The 13,529-nt window shown below is 46.5% G+C and overlaps 1 protein-coding gene across 4 annotated transcripts in view; it reads right to left on the reverse strand.

Annotated features, from left to right (window-relative positions):
- Nucleotides 1-9,159: 9,159 nt before the first annotated feature.
- Nucleotides 9,160-13,529, reverse strand: part of LOC132805812 (integrin alpha-7-like) — a 178,753-nt gene continuing 174,383 nt past the window's right edge. For 3 of the 4 annotated variants that reach the window (XM_060821095.1, XM_060821093.1, XM_060821097.1), the window contains one exon: nucleotides 9,160-10,701. In XM_060821095.1, the coding sequence (XP_060677078.1) occupies nucleotides 10,543-10,701 (159 nt within the window). In that variant the 3' untranslated portion in view covers nucleotides 9,160-10,542. The remainder of the gene's footprint in view (nucleotides 10,702-13,529) is intronic. The other variant, XM_060821096.1, reaches the window with a different exon arrangement.

Below are 13,529 nucleotides of genomic sequence, written 5' to 3' on the forward strand. Positions count from 1 at the left end.
TATCCACCAGCACTTTCTGTGGTCCAGTTTTCCTTAAGTGGGACTTAAACTGTGCAATTAAATCGCACAATTTAATCTTCTTAATCAGATGTATGTTGAAAACTGAGTGACACATTGTCCAAGCAGACAAAAAGACTCAGCCCCCAAAAATATGGTTCTGTGGACATAAGTCTGATAATGTAACTGTTTCATTTAATAACCTCCCACACTGGGCAATGACATACTTAACTTCAAGTGATCATTTCTGTTCATACATTATATAGATTTGGTGCTTCCAAAAGTCATTCAATAAGGTGCCACAATAAAAAATGAATAAGCCAGATTAGTACTCACAAAGTGTGGGTAATATATGAGCATGAACAGAGGATTGGTTAACAGATAGAAAACAGGTTAGGGTTAAAGCGTTCATTTCCATCCTGGCAGACTGTGACTTGTAGTGTGAAGCAAGATCAGTGCTGGGGCTTCAACTATTCACAATCTACATTAATGCCAGAGACGGGAAATAAGGTGTCTGGGCTCACTGGTAATACTAAACTCACTGTGAAGAGTTCATAGAGAATTTGCAAAGAGACAGACGGGGTTAAAGCGAGCAGACAATAAGGGGACAGTTGGAGTATAATGTGGACAAGTGTGAGGCCATTTAGTTTGGTCCTAAGAATGGAAGAGCATTCTTTTTAAAAGGCATGAAACATGTAAATGTTGATGTTCAGAGAGACTTGGGTGTAACTCTTAGAAGCTACACAGAAAGTTAGTAAGCAGGTACAGTGAGTAATTAGGAAGGCACGTGACACATCGGCCTTTATTGCAGGGAATTAGAATACAGGAATAATGGAGTCTGGTTACAATGGAAAGGCTTTGGTGAGACCACACCTGGAATACTGGGTGCAATTTCGGGCTGGATTTAAGGAAAGATATACTTACATTGGACACAGTCCGAAGGTCCCTGGGATGAGGTCTACAATAGGAGGCTGAGTAAACTGGGGGGGGGGGGGAATATTCTCTGGAGTTCGGAAGAATGACAGGGCATCTCACTAAAACAGGTATGATTCTGAAGGATCCTGACAGAATAGATACCTAAAGATTGTTTCCCCCTGACTGCCAGAGGTGTGGCACAGTCTGAGGGGAAGGGGCTGATTGTTTGGGACTGAGATGACGAGACATTTCTTCTGGTAAAGAGTGGTGAATAGCTGGGATCCTCTATCCCCGAGGGTTATAGATGATCCCTCATGAATACTGAGAAGACTCAGACAGAAACACTGAAGATTGAGATCCTGAACATTTCCAATTTTTTTTTTAATTATTTCCAAGAATTGGACATTAAATAAGTAAACAGTTTGACAAACATTCAATGAAGAGAAGAGATTTGTTAACAAAACATACAAAGCACCCACACTCAAATATAGATTTATTTACAACCACATACATTGTTTTTCTTAAAAAGGAACACTGATTATCTCAGCGGAGCTGTATTATCGCACGATTATTGTATCTGGAGATGTGGATGTCAAAATGTTCTGGTGAATGGTCATGACTAGTGACTGACCAGTGCAAATCCACAATCGCGTGGCATTATCTATCCCCTCCCCTGCTGCCTTGACTACTGTTTATAGTTCAGGTCGTTACTGAGGGAGGTATGATAAGGGAAGGCTAATAGTTTGATCAGTAAACATTGATGTTTGGAGGATTGTGGATGCTTTAATACAAATGTGCTGGGATTCCTTTCACCCCTCCTTCCCTCATAATTCTTCACCAATTTTGTCTTGCGAATGAATCACCAAACGTACCCCTCCCGCAGTGTGATCATCAATCTGAAGCACTGCAGAACGGCAGCTCAGGAATTATAGCACCATAATATACCAAGGGCCATGTTGAGAAGGTCAGACCTCTCACCAAGTCAGCTGTCTGGTGGTATCAAATCTTTGACCAAGGAGCAGCAATGGTGGATGGCTGTGCCTATTGGATCTGCCCTTTCGAACTCAAGTTCTGTGCGAGGGTCGGAGGAAGAAATCAGATTAAATTATCGAAACTGGTCAATCACTGGGCACAAGAGAGGGTGAGGAATACCAATAATTAGGAGAAGAATGACTCTATTTAAACACATTGGATGCCAAGTGTACAAAAAAATGTAAAGGATTGAAAGGGGCTGAATAAGGCACAAAATTTCAGGGCGAAACAGTTCACAGATATTTGCTGTTCACCGATTGTAACAGATTATGTCAGGAGATCAAACACTGCACCTCCATTCTGAATTTTATGTCAGGTGTTTTTTTTAACACTTTATGTCACCAATGTGCCCTGTAAAGACTTCTATATATTAATGCAGACAAGTCACAGCCGCGGCCAAACTACTGTCTCACTGAGTTCAGTATCAAATCCATTCCATACAAGATTAGCACCAGCATCCTTCGTGGCTTTGCCAATGTGTAGGACAAGTTATAGCTCGGACTGTTAATCCAGGGGCAATGTACATCTCTTGATAAGACACAAGGGGGACAATTTGAGAAATCATTGTTATTGTAAATCCATTTGTGTGTGAAACACTGGCTCTCCCTTTTGGCCATAGGTTACACAGTTTGATTCCCTTCAAAGGTTATCTTCCTCCTCATTCCTCAGAGATCAAGATTCATCGTATTATCCCCAATTCTAACTCAATCTTACCCAGGACCTCAACAATACAGAATTACAACCTGCAGACTTTAATAGTCCCAGCTGAGTACTACCTCAAGGTTTATCTCACCTTCCCCCTCTGTCCAGCTTTGCTGGCATCTTGTACTAATCTATCCCTTGCCAGTCATTTGGTACCCTTGAATTCCGATTGGTATCTCTACTTCCCCAGGATTGAAGAGATAGCTGCGGTTTTGAATCTGTAACCACACCGAGACACTTTTTTCAGGACATTGCAGAAGGGCTAGGTTCCAACTCCTGCATAATTCCCACAAAGCAGATGGATCCTGGGCTTGTGGACTCCGAGAGTCACCCATCTCCCACAAGTCCCTCCTCGGTGTGATGACTGAGTACAAATCTCCCTGGGTGAATCCTTCAAGTGTAAGAATCTTCAAAATGGTGCACAGAAGGTGCGGCTGTCTCAGTTAACCTGAGGGACTTTCCATCTCAACGTTCTTAATCTGGCAGCATCCACCTGCACTTTTAGAAAAGGCAGAGGCAAGTTTCAAATTATTTGAACAGCCACATAATCATTAAAGGGTACATTTAGTGATCCAAGTCCCCTTGGAAAACTAACTCTAAGGGTTAAAGGGATCAAAGGGGATGGGGAAGAAAGCAGGAACAGGGACTGAGTTGGATGATCAGCCATGATCGTATTGAATGGATGAACAGGCTCCAAGAGTTGAATGGCCAACTCCTGCTTCAGTGTTTCTACGTACTGCTGATATGACCCTACGCTCAAAGGAAGTGTGGATTTGAACAACCCACCTATGAATCTGAAATGTTGATTATAATTAGGATCTGTGACTGTTAGCTCCAGGACAGGGACAGCAAAGCTGGCCATGAGCAACTAGCCAGTGAGATAACTTGGTGTGAGAAAACTGCTTCTAAATGAAAAAGCTGTTGCTAACAACTCGTCTATTCATGATTTGTTGACTAAGGTCCCAGGAGATAAAAGCAGAGGGAGGAACGCTGGTGAGAGAAGCAACCTGAGAGAACCTGGAGCAGGGTATTAGACTTTGGTGATAAAAATAATGACATCTTTGTCTAGACTTCCAGAACTCTGGGACAGGCCGGACAAACCAGTGTCGATCTGAAACACAGGGTGCTCCAACTCAAGAGAAGGTAAAAGCAGATGTAATCAGGAAATGAAAACAGTCACCCTCTACAACTAAAGGGATTTGAGACTCAAGCAGTTGTGAGCTTCTTTATAAAGGGGCCAGATCCCACTCCCACCCCACAGGCCGAAAGAAGCCAACCCACTCCATCAAGCCAAGCAGCAGGCCCTGCTTGTCTGTAGACACTTGCTTCTTTGCCTGAACAAGTGACTCTTTTGGCGTACAAGCCATGCATGAAAACCTCCAAAGAGTTTCAACTGGATGTGGGGGGGGACAGCAAGGGATCTGTACCTTTGAGTTGATCGAAGGCATGGCAAAATACTGATCAGCTGCAAAGCATACAATATCTGTGAACGAACCAAAACTGTAGCGTATGGGGGTGGACGCTGAGGCAGGTTTCACTCTCGATGGATCAGGCAGTGAGAGTCTTTAAGGTGCAAGTGGAAATGAGGAATTTGGCTTTCCATTGACACGGTGCTGGAAGGGCCGTTTGGTTCACTTCAGCTTTGCACTGAACCTGACCCGATACTGCATTCTGCTCCAATCAACTCAGAGACATTCGTTTAATCATCTTGGTGTTGACGACATAACATCGCACATTGTGCAAACTCTCCCCAGGCCTGGGAAGAGCTGGTACCTGTTTATACAGTGTCCAGAAATCCACCCCTTCCCCAGCTCCTGTGTTCTGGAGAGACACTGGAGTGTAACCTCAAGAGATAAGAAATCGAAGTTGGGGGGGGGGAGAGGGATTGCTAACAGCCAGTCCTCATGCATCCCGTCAGCTAGAGGAGCCTAGCAGAAGCCTCCTGACCTGCAGGAGAGAAGTAACGCAGAGAGAGGACTTCAACAGGCTCCCCCTTTCACAAACCCCCATTCAAAATGGGTGCTGTTAGCCAGGGCTGCATTTCATTGAAAGCATTAGTAATTAAGGGTGGCATGGTGGCTCAGTGGTTAGCACTGCTGCCTCACAGCACCAGGGTCCCAGGTTCGATTCCAGCCTCAGGTGTGGAGTTTGCACATTCTCCCCGTGTCTGCGTGGGTGTGCTCCGGTTTCCTCCCACAGACACAAAAATGTGCAGGTCAGGGTGAATTGGCCGTGCTAAATTGCCCGTAGTGTTAGACACATTAGTCAGAGGGAAATGGGTCTGGGTGGGTTACTCTTTGGAGGGTCGGGTTGGGCTGAAGGGCCTGGTTCCATACTGTAGGGAATTGAATCCAATTACTGCCTTGATCAGTGCCAGAAGTCAACAAAGCAAGGACAGAAACAAACAGATCTTCTGGTGTCCTGTCTTATGTTTGAGTAATGCCGACGGAACCCCGACACAACGGGACTGTCCAGTGTCAAGTCCAACAGCTGGCAACCTTAGGTTGGCAGAGGCCTGAGGGGAATGTTGTGGAATGATGTATTGCCTGGGCAGAGCTAAAGGCAAGGCCAAAGGCTGACATCCCAGAAGAGCATTGAGCCCCTTGGGCCTGCTCTGGTGTTCAATAGGAGCATGGCTGAACTGACTGTGGTCACGGTACCACTGACCTTGTTAGCCCAGGAATCTAGCTCTGTCTTCTAAAGATCCAATGCCCCAGCCTCCAATGCTCCTTGGGGAGAGAAATTCCACAGATTGACGACCTTCTGAGAAAATAAAATTCCACTGCTCTGGCTTAAATGGGAGAGCCCTTATTTTAAACTGTGTCCCCTTATTCTGGACTCTCAGCACTGATAAGTTTGTTCCCCTCTCCCATATTTATTTAGTACTGTACAAATGCACAAAGACTGTCATTTTGCAGATCTACATGTCAGTGAAAAGGAGTGTTCCTGCCCAATTTGATGCAGTCGCACTAATTGGTCCTCATCTGTCAATTGATAATCATGGCAGACCAAAGAGACTTCAATCTCCAATAGATAATGCACACCTTGCAACTGATGCACCGATTTAATTTAACACTGTACAGTACCGTACACTAAAGGTTACTAACAGTAATTGTTGCTGCTGAAGGTAGATCATTCCTTAAAAACTCAGTAGACATGAATTCAGTGTCTATACTCATGAAACAGGTCCCAAGCGAGGAGACCAGCAAACAGTAATGTCAACCAGATTTTAGCTTTCAACGAACATGGCGTCACGCGGCACTCTAAGGATATGGGCACCAGATGTGGCACCTCTGTGCAATGTCTGGGACAGGAAGGCTCTCGGAATTTCTCTACCCACCTGCCCAACACAAAGACCTGACACAGTGCAAGCCAACTACTGCAACTGTCAGCTGCCCAAAAGCATCCTGACTCTGCAAGACTTAGTCTCCAAAATCATTGGCCAATACAGAAATGAGGTTCGCATGGTTTCGTGGCGCAAGACTAGAGCATCTGACTCTCCACCAAAAGAGAGCAACAAGGGCTCTTGCGGTGTAGTGGTAGTGTCCCTACCTGGAGGCCTTGGGTTCAAGTCCCACCTACTCCAGAGATGTGCAATCATATCTGTGAATAGGTTTGTAGAAAAATATGTGGAAACGATGGACTTGTGTAATAGTGTGGGCACAGCTGTGAGGTAACATCAAAGTGGACGTTTGAAGCATAGAATTTTTTTTAAAAAAACTTTGAAGGTGCCAAATTAAAGGTAACAACTGAGAGCCTAGTCCTGTTCATCAGCCTGTTTCGGAATACGCTTCCGAACCATCCTCGGTGTGCTGAGACATTCAAGTGCACAGGTTCATTCAGGGGCGAGAGAAGCAAACAGAACACTGTATCTCTGTAACAGGAGCCATAACTGTATGTTTCTGATTACCACAATGAAACCTTTTCAGGCTTAGTGTCCATTAAGACTGGATTGATTCAATTTGAAGAGGCAGTCACTCCAACTGGATTTCCCTCCAGCCTCAATGTTCATACAACCCATAGGGGGAGGGGGAAGGGTTATTTTAACATTTATCAGATTTCAATCACTGCCCATTTCAAAGGAACTTTGGAGCGTGGTTAGACACTTAGTGACAAAGCAGATTGTGGACACTTCCTTAACCTACAGCCTCAATTCATGGTTCACCTCAGAGTTGGACAAGTGGAAGCTTGGTGTCATTTGCACATGTACTGCAAAGGCTGTTAATCCCTTCATTATGCTGAGGGGAAGAGATGGAGAGAGAAACAGCAACTCCAAAACACAGAGAGCAAACAGTGGACAGCACTGAAGGTCTGTACAGAGAAAGAAGGGTCTCAGAGTAGAATGTTGACCGAGGGTCTCAACTGAAACCTCAAAGTACATCTTCCTTTTTCATACCTGCTGTATTTTTGAGCATTCCTGTTTTTGAATATACTTGAAACACTGCGGTCTTCTGGGAATGAAGATATAACTGAATCTTAATACCTCAATTCACATTCATCAGAAGGGAACTCTGACCTTGACTAAACCATCTAGTTTGTGTGGTAGCCTTTATTACATTCAGTTTTAGTCTCTGATAAAAGTGACTTTCTTCTTAAAAAGAAGTAATGGATTAGCATCACTGATCTCCACACTCTTGTGTTGCATCTGTACCTACAGGCCAAACACTGGCCTTAGCCCCATAGCGTTCTGTCAGTAAGTTGTCTGGCAATATATAATGGGCCTGTAGTGTCACCTAGGAGATGCCAATGTCATTGAAGTACTGAAAGTAGGCAGTTACCAGCCTGTTTGACGATGCGTTTTAGATGCTTAGAGTCAGGTCCTGAGAGTGGCCATTTTGAGTTCATGCTGCAGAACAGCTGTTACCCAAAGGACTTCAACAAGTAAGAAAGAGGTTTCGATTACATGGGCACATGCTGACACAGGAGTCAGCAATGGGGGGGAAACACTGAAACTACCATGTGTGGAGGGAGGCTCTCAACATGGATGAGTCGATAGGCCACAGGCTGTACCATCCTGTTTATGAAGTGAGTCAGGAACTGGAGTGAGTTGGCAACAGCAATTTTACACCACGCACCCTCGAAAAGAATGAGATCAAGACTACTATCATTAGTTTTACCAAACATTGAGGTTGATTTACTAAGTCTGACTAATGATCTTTTAAGAATAATTCGTTGTTCAACCCCTCAAATCATTCATTTACCTTTGATGACAAGCTGAGTAAGATTCCACGTTGTTAAAAGGAGACATGAAGTTGAATCTTTTTGTCTTGCCCTTATCGGGGCTGACATGTCAAAAAATCCAACCAATGATGGCCTTTTTAAAAGTTGACTTCTTGCATTTCAAGTCCAATGAGTACAAAAAGATTCAACGCCATGTCTCCTTTTAATAATGTTTCAGTTCTGTCTTGCCAAGCAATTATTCATAAGATTCCTTTAGTTTTCCTTACACTCCTGAAAACCAGTAGTTTAATCCTAAACAGTATCATGAACTCACGCAGTCCTTTACTCTATACTGTTCCACTATTAGTTATAATCTTTGAAGTGTAGTGTCAATATATCCTGTCGCAGTCAAATACGCAACTTTCGCCCAAACTTGCTCACAGAATGCCTTCCTGATCTGGGCAGCTGAATGGAGCTTAGAGAAATGTGGGAGAAAAAGAGAAAATAAGAGATCATGGCAGAGAGGAGAGGGCAAAAGCAGAGAAAGCGAGAGACCATGACATGAGTGCATCATCTTTACTCTCATATTAGCTACTAACGGACTGAGAGATGTCCTTGTCTCGAGGTGACCTCACTTACTGGGAGGAGAGGGAACGGTAGGCGGGAGAGGACGGAGCTCTCAAGATATTTCGTACCTCCTCGTGTCCCTCTTCACCCCAAAGCCCACCTAGTTCCCTGAAGTGTTCTGCAAGATTGTCCGGGTGATTATACTTGTGCGAGGCAGTTTAATGTGACACAAGTGTCAGATACAAGTCAATGGGGACAATGCTACCAAGGCTGAATCTTGAAACAAGTCCCAGACACTTTGGTTCAATTGGTAAAGGGTCAGTTTGAAAGTGCTTCCTCCTGTAAGAAGGTTTCTCTTTCATGTCTCAGACCTGGGTTCGACTGAGCAAAGGTCTGCGCTCACATTCTCACCTCAGAACATAACAGAACAAAGTGCTTTTGCTGTGATGGAAATTGGGGACATATTTGCCTGTCAAACCGTAGTCCGTTGGAAGATGAGAATAGAAGGCAACTCCATCCATCCACTGGCCTACCCCAGGTTTAGGAAGGCAATGTACAGAAATGTAGTGGTGTCAACTTGTGCAAACCTTTGAAAACATTGGGAGAATTGGTACTCACTGTTGGAAACCTGTTCCCGTTCCTGCACTGAGGAGAAAGTGAGGTCTGCAGATGCTGGAGATCAGAGCTGAAAATGTGTTGCTGGTTAAAGCGCAGCAGGTCAGGCAGCATCCAAGGAACAGGAGATTCGACATTTCCTGAAGAAGGGCTTATGCCCGAAACGTCGAATTTCCTGTTCCTTGGATGCTGCCTGACCTGCTGCGCTTTTCCAGCAACACATTTTCAGCCCGTTCCTGCAGTTGCAGGGGCAGTTAGTTCAATCAACTCACCCTATAATGAACTGGATCAGAAGCACACATGAATTGGGAATGGTGTGGTGGTAGCGTCCTTAGTTCGAAGACTAGGTGTCCTGGGTTCAAATCCCACCAGCTTTGTTTTCCCCTCTATCTAGAAATGCTACTCCACACCTCTGGATGCTTTTTGTAAGAAACTACCAACCATGTTTCTCATTATAAAAAACCTCAGCTCCTCGGGGCACTGTGACAACAGTAAAAGGAGATTGAGAGGGAGAGGACTAAATTCACATAGAGTTAGAGGGGGTTGTAAAGGGTGCTGATGGATACTGAGCACTGGAACTCTATAGCTGGCTGATGAGAAAAGAGTGATGCTGATTGGGTGAGATGAATGGGACTGGGGTGAGTGAAATGGCATTGACCGATTGGAGTTGGGCCCAACGCCCATTTTTGTGTCAGTCTGTGTCCTCGCTGTTTGTGGACTCTTGCTGTGCTCCCCCTAGCTGCTGCAGTAACCAACTGCGATATCCCCACCACCCCCCCCAGGCCTGAAACGCCACCGAGCCATTCACAGGGTGAGGAGGTAGCCAGCGCCCTGTCAAACGCAGGTTCTCACCTTCCAAATGTTCACTATTTCTCTCAGGCGGCCACTTGACTTTCAACATGTCGCCCTGGTCTCTGAATGCCCTAATCTGTGAGTTAACCCTTCAGGCTCCAGGCTGCTGCCCGAGCATCAACGTGCCTCAGGGAGTCAGCACCAGAACGGTCAGACACACACTGAACTGAGTTGGTTTCATGAGTCAACAGGTCTCAACTTGCTCTACATGAAGCCATCAATTCAGGACATCTGTCAGGGAACCCCCTTTTGAGTGAAACATCTGCTGGCTGAGAGTGAGAAAACTCTATTGTCAGCTTGATAATGGGTTGAAATTCCTGCTTTCCCCTCAGAAATATTACACCGGACTTGGGAACCCAAATGATCTTCCGATCCCTTCAACAGATATCAGGCAGGAGAGTGGAAGCGTGGTTTGGCGGGTGGGGAGAGGGGTTCATTATTTGTGGGACTGACTCGTACAAATGACACCAAGTCTGTTAGTGGTTCAGTCGGAAGGGCACACAAACATCTCAGCAGAACGTTCTCCAGTGGCAGTTTTGGGTTCGGATGCAAATTTTGTCGCTCCCAACTGTCTCAAAACATCACCTTGTTCATTTTCAGTGCAGCTGGTTGTTGCTATAATCAGAAACATACGTGGTTTATGTTTGGGGTGGGGTTTTCTTTTTAGGCCGCATTATTAAAGTATACAAAAATAAATAAGGTTCATGAGTAGCCGTCACTGTCAATCCAGTGAGTCATCCATTCCTTCTGATACCGCGTCTTTTTCTCATCCATGTGGAGCTGCCGCTGTTCCTTGCCAATCCGCACGGCGTGGTATTGTGGGACGGTGTCATTGTAACGGGAACGCTTAAAAAATCCACACTGCAAACCACACAGAGAGAGAGAGAGAGAGAGAGACCATTTATTTTTGTCTCCGAAATGTGGTACATTACGAAACAGTCTCGACACCAGGGCCATGGGCTGCTCTTAGTTTCTTATAATGCAACACAACGCAGCACTCCCAAGTTCCCGCCTTGAATAGCTGTAATTAAGGGGAGGTGGAGGCCTATCATAACAGGGGAATCCAGGTTCAAATCTCACCTAAAGCAGATCATGCAATTTGCATTAAATAAATAGTCTGGAATTACAAATCTAATGAAATCCCTACCTGGTTCACTAATCTCCCTTCAAGGAAGGAAATCTACTCATCTGACTGGCATGTGTCCAGTGATGTGGTTGACCCTTAACTGCCCCCTGGGCAATAAATGCTGTCCATGTTCCCGAACGGAATTTTAAAAGGAAGCTCCGCACTATCCAGCACTGCATGGAAGAGGCCACTCCTCAGCTGCAGTCCCAAACATGGAGTGTCAGCCTGGAGCTTGACGATGGGCAGCTCAAAGCCAAGCTGAACCAAACCCATCGACAATTTCCCAGCATGCTTTTCTCCCATCCTGCCTCAGGGCCCCGTTAGCCACACGGGCTCCAGCAGCAGGAAGGAAGGGAGGAGGTTCCCTCCTGAGGCATTTGTTTGATTTGGGGCACACTCCATTTCTTTTTTTTTTCTGAAATATATTTGGCAGTTGTGAAATATTCTTGAGAAGTCACAAGCTGGTGAGGGCTCTCACAACTAAGGCCACCAGTTCTTTGTTGGAGCAGTCTGCTTATTGGGGAATGAGCTGGAATTCATTGAGGTTCTAGGAGAGCATTGCCTGGAGGTCCCAGTTCATTGACCCCAGTGCCAGCTCCTGATCAGGTCAGGCCCATTGTCCCCCAGTGCCAGCTCCTGATCAGGTCAGGCCTATTGTCCCCCAGTGCCAGCTCCTGACCAGGTCAGGCCTATTGTCCCCATGCCAGCTCCTGATCAGGTCCGGCCTATTGTCCCCAGTGCCAGCTCCTGACCAGATCAGGCCCATTGTCCCCCAGTGCCAGCTCCTGACCAGATCAGGCCCATTGTCCCCCAGTGCCAGCTCCTGACCAAATCAGGCCCATTGTCCCCAGTGCCAGCTCCTGACCAGATCAGGCCCATTGTCCCCCAGTGCCAGCTCCTGACCAGATCAGGCCCATTGTCCCCCAGTGCCAGCTCCTGACCAGATCAGGCCCATTGTCCCCCAGTGCCAGCTCCTGACCAGGTCAGGCCCGTTGTCCCCAGTGCCAGCTCCTGACCAGGTCAGGCCCGTTGTCCCCAGTGCCAGCTCCTGACCAGCGAGCTCCTTTCCTGAGCTCTTTGTTTGATACTTTGCCTCTTCTTGCACAGCAGAGACAGAGTTGCTTTTCTATAGCTTGTTTTACAACCACCGGAGAACTCCAAGTGCTCTGCCGCCAATTTTGAAGGCACAACCACCGTTGTCATGCGGGAAATGTAGCAGCTGACTTGCGCACAGCAGGTTCCCATGGACTGTACCCGTGATCAGACCACCTCCTTTTTGGAATATTGATTGACAGATTGAGGCCCTCAGGGAGGGCTCCCCCTGCTGTATAATCTTTTATATCCACCCAAGCAAGCCTCCATGTAACAGTTATCCCAAAGCCAGTACCTCTGACAGTGCGGCACCTCTTCAGTCCTGCACTGGAGCCTCCCCCAGCCCTGAAGTGGGACCTGAACCCAGGAACGATGTTCTCGAGGGACAAGAGCAACCGACTCACTCTTGACGACGCTGAGCAGATCAGGTGCTCAGCAGTAGCCATTCTGCCTTGAAGTCACAACATTGTCGGTTTAAGTCTGTTCTGCTGATTCGAATACGTGCCTGCTCTAGCACTGACAGCACTGAGGTGCTCAGGGAGTGCTGCACTGTCAAGAGATACTCTTTATTTTCCGGCAAAAGGTGAAATCAAATTCCCATTTGCCGCATTCCATGCGTGGTTAAAGATCCTGTGGTGCTATTCTGAAAAACGCACAGGTCCAATATTTGTATCTGAATCAATAGTAAAAGCAGCTGTTTATTTTTCACTTGTGGGACGTGGGCGCCCCCTGGCTGGGCCCAGTATTTATTACCCTGTCCCTAGTTGCCCCCCTTGAGAAGGTGGGGGTGAGCTGCCATCTTGAACCGCTGCAGTCCATGTGCTGTGGGTTGACCCACAATGCCCTGAGGGAGGGAATTCCAGAATTTTGACCCAGCAACACTGAAGGAAGGCTGATAGATTTCCAAGGAGAAAGTGAGGACTGCAGATGCTGGAGATCAGAGCTGAAAATGTGTTGCTGGAAAAGCGCAGCAGGTCAGGCAGCATCCAAGGAACAGGGGATTCGACGTTTCGGATTCCTGAAGAAGGGCTTATGCCCGAAACGTCGAATCTCCTGCTCCTTGGATGCTGCCTGACCTGCTGCGCTTTTCCAGCAACACATTTTCAGCGCTGATATATTTCCAAGTCAGGATGGTGAGGGGCTTGGAGGGGAACTTGCAGGGGGTGGTGTTCCCATGTATCTGCTGCCCTTGTCCTTCTAGATGGAAGTGGCCGTGGGTTTGGAAGCTGCTGTCTGAGAATCTTCAGTGAATTCCTGCAGTGCATCTTGTAGATGGTGCACACTGCTGCTCCTGAGGGTCGGTGGTGGAGGGAGGGGATGTTTGTGGATGTGGTACTAACTGAGCAGGGTGCTTTGTCCTGGATGGTGTTGAGCTTCTTGAGTGTTGTTGGAACTGCCCCCATCCAGGCAAGGGGGAGTATTCCATCCCACTATTGCAATGCCCAAATTGGCTGCCCTCTTTCCTACTTTC

This window comes from Hemiscyllium ocellatum, chromosome X (genome assembly GCF_020745735.1).
Source record: "Hemiscyllium ocellatum isolate sHemOce1 chromosome X, sHemOce1.pat.X.cur, whole genome shotgun sequence".
Lineage (NCBI taxonomy): Eukaryota > Metazoa > Chordata > Chondrichthyes > Orectolobiformes > Hemiscylliidae > Hemiscyllium > Hemiscyllium ocellatum.